The sequence below is a fragment of the Alligator mississippiensis genome, chromosome 10 (assembly GCF_030867095.1).
Source record: "Alligator mississippiensis isolate rAllMis1 chromosome 10, rAllMis1, whole genome shotgun sequence".
Classification (NCBI taxonomy): domain Eukaryota; kingdom Metazoa; phylum Chordata; order Crocodylia; family Alligatoridae; genus Alligator; species Alligator mississippiensis.
Window position 1 is genome coordinate 26,130,712 of NC_081833.1, and position 10,166 is coordinate 26,140,877.

The following is a 10,166-nucleotide window of genomic DNA, read 5'->3' on the forward strand; positions in this document are numbered from 1 at the left end:
GCCCAGGTGCTCAGAGCTGTCTGCATCATCTCCCTTTCTCCTGCAGACCATGAACGCTCTTTCCAGGACCGCAGGATGGCTGCCACTGCCCGCCTGCTGGATGTCATCCAGGACCTGGAGCGTGCCCACAGTGCCTTTGAGCGCCGGGAGAAGGAGGAGGCGGCCACTGAGTCGTACTAGGCCTAGGCAGCCTCTGCCCCCTGCCCTGTGCCACTCCTGGAGCCTGGGCCTCCATCAGACTGCACCCGCCTAGCAGCAGCATGTGAGAGCCAACCCTGGTACCAGCTCTGTCCACCCATCGGGCCTGGCATTGTGGTCTAGAGTGTGTGCAACTGAGGCAGGTCCTTGCCCTGCATTGAAGGCCAATAGGACAGGAGCAACAGGGTCACAGTAGAAGACAATACCAACACTGGCTGGAGGTGGCCCAGCGCTCCTTGCTCTCCCACCTCTGCATCTTGATATAGTGCCCACATCTGCCATCAGATGGCACCAGGAACACTCTGTGTGCCCAGACCCTGAACAGGGGCAGGCAGCTGCCTGCTTCCCATGGGACAGAACAGCAAAAATCCACATGTCCCAGCCATCTCTGCCAGTGCCCTGGAGATGAGCTGCTCCTCAGCCCTCACCTGGGCCAGTACTCAACTCTGCTAAGCCGCATCTTCACAGTAAGCCTCAGTCCATGCGTGTCTGTCCCTGGGAACTCCAGACTGGAACCTGGAGAGCTATGGGGACACTGGTCTCTGGGTGGCAAGCTGAGGAAAGCAGCAGTACCAGGGTTTGAATTACATTTCAACTCTTGTGGGGGGGGGTCTGTGGTGTTGGCAGCTGGAAGCCGGAAAGAGCCACTGCCTCAGGCACGGAGCAGGTTGGGGGTCTCATCTCTTATGGAGGAGCTCTTGCCTCTTATGTGGGGGCTCGCCCCCCACCACTCGAGCTCCTCTGTAATTCAAACCCTGGTGATACCACAGAGGACAATGTCTTCTTATGGCCTGGTGACATGGTAACTGTGGCTTTGATGCAACATAGAGACTCCGAGCTGCCTGAGGCAGCACAGTGCAGTGCTTTGTGGTACAGATCACCCAGTCTCACATGCCTGTAAGTGAACCATGTCTTAAAGCAGAATATGGCTTCTTCTGGTTGGCCCTTGCCCCAGGAGAAGAAGTCACCAGTTCCCAGGGATGCTTCCCTCCTCTGTTTTGTTATCACTGTGGCTTCATCTGTGTGTGTGGCAGGTGGGAGGGAGGGACTGGATCTTGTCTTCTCTGGTACCTTGCTGTGGAGCTCAGCTATACCAGGGCATTGAGAGGAGGCTGTGTGGGAGATGGGAGGGAGGCCTGGTGCGTGGGTCTGCACCTCATTTCAGCTGAAATAACCGTCCTCTGGAGCTCCAGCCACTTCCAGACTCAGAGCCACAGGGATGTACCGCTCAGCCTGTGGTGATTGCTACATTATGTGTTGAGCCTCCAGACTCACTGAGACATGGGCTGGCTGTGCAACCAGTGCTGAGGAGAGGGAGGACCCCTCAGGAGAAGATGGAAGGAGTCCCGTATATCAGAGCCCCCCGGGGTGATGAGAGCTGAGGCAGCCCCTTGCAGTGCCCAGCACACATTCTGGGGGGCAGACTAAGGGCACAGCTGCCATGAACCCTACTCCCCCTGCTAGTCCACTGAGGTGGAAGTCTAAGCCCTGGTGCCCCCTGGCCTTAAGTCTCTCCCCCTTTCCAGGACTGCTCAGTCTCAGCTGAGATTATCCATAGAAGAGAGTAGATGAAGTCCACCTGCAACAGGAGGAGAGTTACTGGGGTTAGGAAGGTTGAAAAAGAACCATCCAGAGAAGGCACATCCTCAGTGTACTGTGTGCTATTAGCCCATGGCTCAGCAGAGCACAGGGGCCCTGGGCTTTTCTCATACCCTGCCCTGACCCAAGTGGAAGAACTGAGATGGTTCCTCTGTGGACCACAGACCAGGTCCAGAAGCTAGAACTGCCCCCCACCACTTCTCGGGACATCTTATCCAGGGCCCAGGAGTGAGGTCTGGAACCTGCCTAGATCTATGAAGCTGGTGATGCCCTCCAGGGTAGGGAGCAAGGAAATGCCCCTTATGAGGGTAGGGTAAGAACCAGGATTTCCAACCACATTGACTCAGGGTACAGCAGTGGGGAGACCATGCAGCAAAGGAGATTGTGATGGGGTGAGAAGGTGGGGACTGTGACTGGAACATGAGCCTCCAAACCAGCCCCTAGCTTCAGGGCAGATGCAGGTAAAGCCCAGCCCTGCTGAGCAGCCCAGAAGAGGGGCTGGGAAGAGGGAGATCTCATCTTCTCTCCCCATGGCAAAGCCCTGCCTGCAAAGGTGCCAGCTGCCCAGCTCAGCTTGCCATACTCAGGGCTAGTGATATCACCTGGATAGATATCCCAGCCTGGAAGGCCAGTTGTGGTCCCCTGGATTTTAACTCAACAGTGTCCTCATGCAGTTCAGTGTTGTGTACATCTCTCTAGATGTCTTACACACACAGCCTGTGCTTTAGGACTTCTGTTTAGGCTGTGAGCTCAAAAATGAGGACCTGCCAGCATTCAGGTTGTCTATCCAGCCTTCATTCTACCGTGTGTGTGTGTGTGTGTGTGTGTGTGTGTGTGTGTGTGTGTGTGTGTGTGTGTGTGAGAGAGAGAGAGAGAGAGAGAGATATGCAGGTGCTAATTACATGATCACATAGCTTGCCTTGCATCCCACCCCTGCCACATTCAGTGTATGGAGCGATGGTGCACACAGAATGAGCTGCTTGCTGATGTTTTTACTTAACCTTGTTCAGCATGTGGCTCCAGGCCTTTGTCATGGCACCCTGCTCTGAAATCAGTTTATTTGCTGTCTCCTGGGCTGTTCCATGGCTCTGTTGTTTGAGAGTTTCTAAGAAGCCCTGTTTGATGAGGCTGTCTTGTTATCAGTCCTATTTTACAGATGGGGGAAACCAAATGCCAAGACACAGAGAGATGAAGCACAGAAGTGCTCAAGAAGCTGGAGTGGCCAGTTGGAGATGCCAAAGACCTTATTTTTTAGCATGCTTAGCAACATATAGGGCTCCACGTGTTACAGCCCATCTCCCTTTGGCTTTACAGTAGCTATGGGTGTTGTGCATTCTTCAGATCAGCCCCCAGGGATGCAAGTGGGACGCCCAAAAATGAGGAACATGGAGTCAGTGAACATCCATGGAAAGGCTGGTTTAAATGATTTGCCCGTGGTTACACAGGAACCCAGTGACAGAGGCAGGAACAAAACCCAGTTCCCCAGGGCAGCATTAACTGCTGTAATGGAGAGATGTTTTTTTGCTTCCTGCTATGCCCTGCCTCATGCATTACACACCTTTCACCTGCAGCAGGAGTCTGTGACAAGTTGCCTTCACTTTGAGTCCTCTATAAAGTACCAGCCCCTGCACAGAATGAGACAGGGTTCCCATAGGAAAAATAGTACATGATCATGTCATTATAATAAACTATATCATGTGTACACACATGGGAGCTACCTTCAGGCTGCACAGGTAACCAACGTCCCCTAAGTTCTGTGCGCTTCACTAAGCAACCTGCATAACGCTCACTTCACAGAGGGTTTTTGGGTGTAATTTCCAGTTTGTTTGTTTTTTAAATGCACTTGAATTTCCATCCTGCAGCATCACATTAGTGCTCACACAGGGCATCAGCAGGGTTGGAGTCAGATCCACTGCATGGGCCTCTGCCACTTGAAGTTCTGGAATAACTTCTAGCAGTAGTAGGTTGTCATCCTCTGCATAGGCCTGCACTTCTGGGGGAAGGCCCACTTTGTCAGTAGGTTTTACTGAGACATGCAGACGGCAGAGGAGGGGGCAAAACTCAGAGATCTTGGTTTCTATTCCAGGCTCTGGCAGGACATGAACTGTTGTGGGTACAGATTCTTCTGTCTGTTCCCCTCAAGTATGTCCTGTTCAGTCTTTTCCCTCCTGCCTGCCCCCTGACGCTGTCCCTTCCCCATGCTTTGCTCCATGTCCAAGTCCCATTTTGCTCACTTAGCCCATCCCAGCCTCTGCTCCTCAGGCTTCCTAGACAAGTTCCAGTCTCCTTGCCCAGCCTTGACTTAACCCTTCCCCCACCAATTCCTTCACCTCTCACCTACCAGGCTCCTGCCCCATCCCAGAAGGTCTGGCTGGTTTTACCCCCAAATCAGACAGCTACTTTTGCCCAGAAACATGGTCCCAGTGGGTGCATCACTGTGAGCACAGAGGAAACAGACTCTCTGTGTTTAGTTCAGGTGCCTGGACCCAGACACAGCTTGCACTGGTCCTGCTAGCCCCTGCCTGGAGCATGTCAGGGTGAGTTGAATATTAATGGAATTTAGCTGCCAAAAGCAAGCGAGTCTGTACTGAACATGTGCAGGGCAGTTTTTCTAAGGGTTACACCCCATTTCAAAGCCCTGCTCTAAAACACTTCTCAAAATGTAAGCCACCAGAATGTTTTGGAATGGACTAAACAATACTTCCTCTCTGCCGGTTTTCAGCCATGGTTGATATTTTCCAATAAACTCCAGCCAGAGGAAACAAAATCCAGAGCATGGAAAATCTCAGCTCCAGCAATTAGTCTGGCAGAGTTATAAGCAACTGACCACAGCCATATAATGCCAGGTGACCAGTGACCTTAGCAATAGGGCTTTTGCTTAGACCAGTCTGAGCTGGGGGCATCACAGTCATATACTGGGCTGCTTGGCCCTGAACAGGAAGCATGTTGGATTCTTTGAAGTTTATCACCACAAACCACTCTGAGCCTTGTCCACCCTGGCTGCCCAAAGCAAGTAGCCCTGTGACTGTCAGGGGTTGACAGCCTGTGCCCAGAAGCTGTAAGTACAATGCACTCCTCTATTGGTAAAAAGGACCAACATAACAAATGTCATTTACATGAGCTGCCTGCCCTTCATCCTCTAATGGTATTGGGGAATCACCATAACTGACATGAAATTGGACTGGGGATCAGGGGACTGCCGGAAAGACCAGGGGAGGACTAGGATCCAAGACTTTGTGGAAGATTCCCAAGCATCCTGGACTCTCCTTTGCTGAGGACTCTGTTCGAGAGACAATGCAGAGGCCTCCACAGTACAGCTGCTTTAGACTGTGCCATAAGATAAGGCCCAGGGGACAGAGGCTGAGCAGAATGGGCCCCAATGCCAGCCCAGCACCCCTGTTCAGCAAGATTGTGAAGCTGAGTGAAGAGCAGCACCCAGGGACCCTCAACAGACTTGGGATCAGACACCCACCTGTGAAGAAACACCTGGGCTGCTGCCGCTTGCTGCTCCCAACCGTGAGTGAGGTTATGCAGGTGAGTCAAAGGGACATCACTGCCAGACCAGGCTTTCCAGGGGGTGGAGGGGAGTGAGATGGACTGCTGCCAGGGAGGGCCCCTGTCTGGGAGTCTTCTTACAGCTCTGTTCTCTTGTGTGTCCCATGTTTGGACTGTGCCCCTTTCCCATAATAAAGTTTCTCTGTTTGTATGCGGTCTGGGCATACATGTGAGTGGGCACTCAAGCTGATTCAGTTGTTTGCCAACCATTGTTCAGCCAAAACATCTCAGCTGTGTTTGAGGAGAGGGCGAGGGGGACTATGGTTGACCCACCTGAGCTCTGGTGTCTTTAAAAAGCTCTACTTGGACCCTGCCTTGTAAGCAGAAACTTGGCAGCCAGTGGCCTTGGTGTCAGGGATGGGTCTTTTGCCAGCCCCTGAAGATCTGTCCAGGCTTATCCACACCGCAAGCCTTTGGAGAGTCACAGCCGCACCTGCTCAGGGACCCACAGAGTTAGCGGCTAATATTCTACCCACACCAGTGGCAGGCTGCCACTTGGAGCAAAACAGGACTTCCCTTGCCATCATAGCACTGGGCCCCAGAAATGAGAGCAGGGCGTTGTTCTCACCTGTGCACTCAGCACCTGGATCCTGTTGCTGACCCCGCCACAGAATCCCTGTATGATGCTGGGCAAGTCCTTTGAACCAAACTTCCTACAGGTGGTCACTGTACTCTTGCTCACTGGGCACCACTGTGATGCTCAGGGGGTCTGGTTCACAGAAGTGCTGAGGGCAATTGAAGTGAATGGGAGCCAGCTTTGGACCAAGGAGGCTAGCTAACTACCCATTTTCTGAGAAAGCAGGTCCCAGGTGTCTCCACTTGGACACCCCACATAAGTGGAAAATTCTGATCTTTATATACCCGGGTCTCAGCTCCTGACCTCTAGAACTGGGATATAGCTTTAGAGGGGGTGTCTGTTCCCGGCAGTAAAGCATCCAGAGGCTGTAGCCATAAGCTCCACTGAGCAGCGTGTGAGGAAAAGAATAATCTGGCCTCAGCACGGGGTTTGAACAATGTGCAGTGACTAAGCTCCTGGGCCCCATGCTTATCCGTGAGGGTGTCTCAGCCCTGACCCGTTGCTCTGTGAGTATGCACAGTCTATCTTGTGTACTGGGGCCCTACCCCTCTATGCCACTGAGATCCCCGACCTGAAAGGCAGTGGCAGACCCCACTAGCCAGACTTGGGGCGCACTGGCTGGCTGCATCTCTGCAGATGAGATGGCAGCTTTGCAGCACTAAGCACATTCCCCTTGGCGCCGGCAGTAGCAGCTGCAAGCCTCTGCTCCTCAGGGGAATGGGCCAAACCCAGCAGCACAGCAGCAGTAAATAGCTCATCATCAATCACGGCTCAGCCCAGGTTACCTGTACAGCCTCTTTGTGAAGGATGCATGGCCTGGGGAAGGGCAGGAGGGGACTCCTTCTGCTTCTTAGCCCCCTTTATGAGGGGAAGTGCATTCCCTCCTGCTCCTGCCATGCTGAGGTTGCATGGCCTGAAGACACTCTGGTGAAGGGGGAGCCATTCATTTGCAGGCTGCATAGCCCAGTCTTGTGTCCCTTGGTGCCCTAGACAGTGCTATGATAAATGGAGCCTGCGTTTAGGAAACACTTTTGTACCCAAAGAGCTCCCCAGGCACAGATGCGAGAGAGAGAGTTGTAATCCCAGTGCAAATGGCCAGAGATCTCAGCTTTGTATTTCCCTGAATTGAGCAGCAAATAAACACTAGTGTCTTTTGTGCCATGTCCTACTACAGCACTACATCCCTGACTGGAGACCAAAGTGGGCTGAAGAGAGGTGTCAAGAGAGCTCAGTCCCTGTTTTGCTACTGTTTCCCTATGGGACAAGTTCAGGCCCAGTACAGGCACCAGAGTAACCTGTGTCCCCTCCTGGGGGTGCCAGGTATGGCCTGTACCGCAGCTCCTTTGGAAGTGCCTGTCCTCTGTTAGCACCTGCCCTTGCTTGCTGCCAGAGATCTGTGTCCAGGCCACAGAGACAGAAAACAACTAAGCAGCACAGCATGGATGGGAGAAAGGTCATCAGTTACGTGCTTTACATTGTTGCTCCCTGTGAGGCACGGGAGCATCACCAGGGCCCCCAGGCAGGGGACACAGGATCTGCCTAGACCCCACATGTACACTGATCACCCCCATTGGTGCTCCGTGTGCATGGGCAGGAGAGGAGAGATGCCTGGTGGCACCAGGAAGCTGGGGCTGGGCGTGCGTGAGAAAGAGCAGGAGACAGGTTTGGGGGGTTGTTTGTGTTCCTGTGTGGGCAGGGCAGGCGAGTGGGTGTTGTCCCTCTGTGTGTGCGAAGGCGAGGGTGTGTTGTTCCTGTGTGGGGAAGGGTATGTTTGTGTGAGAGAAAGGAAGAGGGGGGTCATGCGCCCTGTGTTTGGGCAGGGCTGGAGGGTGTCACGGGGGAGGCAGCTGTTCTTGGGCAGGGCTGGAGGGTGTCACGGGGGAGGCAGCTGTTCTTGGGCAGGGAGGTGTTGAGGTGGAGGCGAAGGACCCCTTGCTGTGGGTGGGTGGGAGCAGGAGGGACTTGTAGGAGGCTGTGCCTCCCCAGGCTGAGGGTGAGGGGTGCTGTGCATGTGGGGAGGGAAATGTGCCTTGGGGAGGGTAGAGGCGTGTGGGTCTGTACATACTGCTGTGTGCCCCTGCCCAAGCCAACAGCAGTGCACTCGGTGTCCTGGTGAGCTCTGTCCTGTTCCCATGCGGGTGCAGTCCGAGGAGAGCCCAGCCCTGCCACCCAGCTCCAGACCAAGATAGTTGCTAGGTAGAAGAGAGAAGATTTATGTCCTCAGCTCCTCCTAGGGACACACGCGTGGCTGTCCTTTCTGGGCGATTAGCCCGGTGTTAGCAGCAGCCCCTCTCTGGGACCACAGCTCAGCACAGCGTGGAGGATGGATTTCTCGGATCTAACCCAGGCATCCTGCACCCTGGCAATGACACAGGGGCTTTGGGGAGGCAGAGGGTCGGTGCCTCCGAACCACAGACCAGCGTCACATGTGGCCAGTGCAGAAAAGCCCGCATGGGGGAGGGAGCTCTTCCCCCTCCCCAGCAAGAAGCTCTGGCCACAGGAATCCTCTTGTTAGCTCTTCCCATGCTTCAACTGTCTGCCTCCCTGGAAGCCTTGCCTCCCATCCTGGAAACACTGCTCCAGGCCCTGAGACACCTGCTCATGCTATGATCACTGCTTCCCTGGGTAGCTGCCCATAAGATGCTACTTACAGCTTTAATGAGCACCAGCTGGGTTGCTGAGCAAGCGACAATCCAGCAAGTCCTGCAGACAGGCAGGCATGGCTGGCAGGAGCCTGGTTCTGCAGCATCAAGCCCTCAGGTGAGGGCCCAGACAGAACCCACCAACCCTCACCACTTTGCAGACCTGGCTACAGGGAGGAATGGAGATTAATGCCAACCCCAGCAAACTGCTAGGCTCCTGGTGCTGCTGGGCACAGGTAAGGCATGGATTAAACATGGGATTTAACCCCTCTTCAGGAGTGATCAGGACCTGGGTCTATGAACTCCCAGCAATGGGAAGGATTATTGGCAGGCTGTGCCTGGCTGATTCCCTTTACATTCCTTAATTCTAGGGGTGCCAATAGACATGGGGATGGTGTGGAAAGGCTGCAGTAGCAAAGCCCTTTCTGTCGTCATGAATAATACAACACCAGCACTGCCTAGCTGGATCCATCGTAGGTAACACACTGCTGCTGTTTGACCTGGCGAGTGTTTGCCGCCATCCCCCTAGGAGAGACTCTGTGTGACCCATTGCTTGGCATTGACTGGTGTGGTCAGGACTGAGGCTCACTGGTTCAAGGGGATGAATGCTCCCAGTTAAAGTCACACTGATACCAGTTTAACTGCACCTAGTTTGGGGCCTGTTCTTGTTACTTCAGTCTAAAAATCCCACCTCTACCAGCACAAAAACCAGTGCATGAACCCAATGGCATGGCTGTACCACAGTGGGGAATGCAGACACACCCAGGCTAGCTTTCAGTGAGCCAGTGCAGGCAGTGGAAGAAGCCCAGGCACAGTGGCACAGAGCTCAGTGGGGGCAGGACTTACCTATGCAGTCATCTGACAGTCACCCTGCACAGACCTCCGTGCTGCTGCGGACAGACTGCTCCAAGCATCTGAGCAAGCTAGATCAAGCAGCATAGGCAGATATGAAGAGGCATTGATTGTCCCGGGGGGGCATCTACATGTGCATTAATGCACTTTAGTGAATGCACATTAAATCTAGTACTTTGCTAGTACTCCATTGTGAGGTACTGTACTAGGAAAATGCGCATTAGCCTGACTTAATGCACATTAACTAAAGTGAACACTTTTTACGTGCTGCTTAATGTTCAGTAGCCTATTTTAACGTGCATTAAGTAAAAAGCATGTTTTTTTATGTGATGCTTTAATGCACATTAAAATAGGCTACTGAACATTAAAGTGCACATGCAGACATGCCCAGGAGGGAGCTTAAATGAAGCAAAGCCTGAGAAATCGGGAAAGTGACTTGCCATCTCACAGTATATTAGTGGCAGAGTCAGGAACTAACCCAGATCTGAGTCCCAAGCCAGTGCCCTGGGCACCGACCTGACAAGAAGATGGTGTGCTTTGCTGAATAACACTTCTTGGTTCCAATGAAGTCTTACGGGGCTAATGCAGAAGGAATTTAGGCCAGAGATAGGGAATTAAATGCTCCTTTCTCCCTTCATTCGTGCCCTGATTCATGCTTGCAAAGGACCCTTGAACCAGCATGGGAGTGCAGAAATGAGATGATCCCTTAGCCTTCAAGGCAATGAAGAGGCTGCATCAGGCAC

General features: G+C 53.3%; 1 protein-coding gene across 2 annotated transcripts in view; it reads left to right on the forward strand.

The window, feature by feature from the left end:
• Positions 1 to 5,518, forward strand: part of RASAL1 (RAS protein activator like 1) — a 53,798-nt gene extending 48,280 nt beyond the window's left edge. For both annotated transcript variants that reach the window (XM_019493611.2, XM_019493612.2), the window contains exon 21: positions 47 to 5,518. In XM_019493611.2, the coding sequence (XP_019349156.1) occupies positions 47 to 180 (134 nt within the window). In that variant the 3' untranslated portion in view covers positions 181 to 5,518. The remainder of the gene's footprint in view (positions 1 to 46) is intronic.
• Positions 5,519 to 10,166: the final 4,648 nt, after the last annotated feature.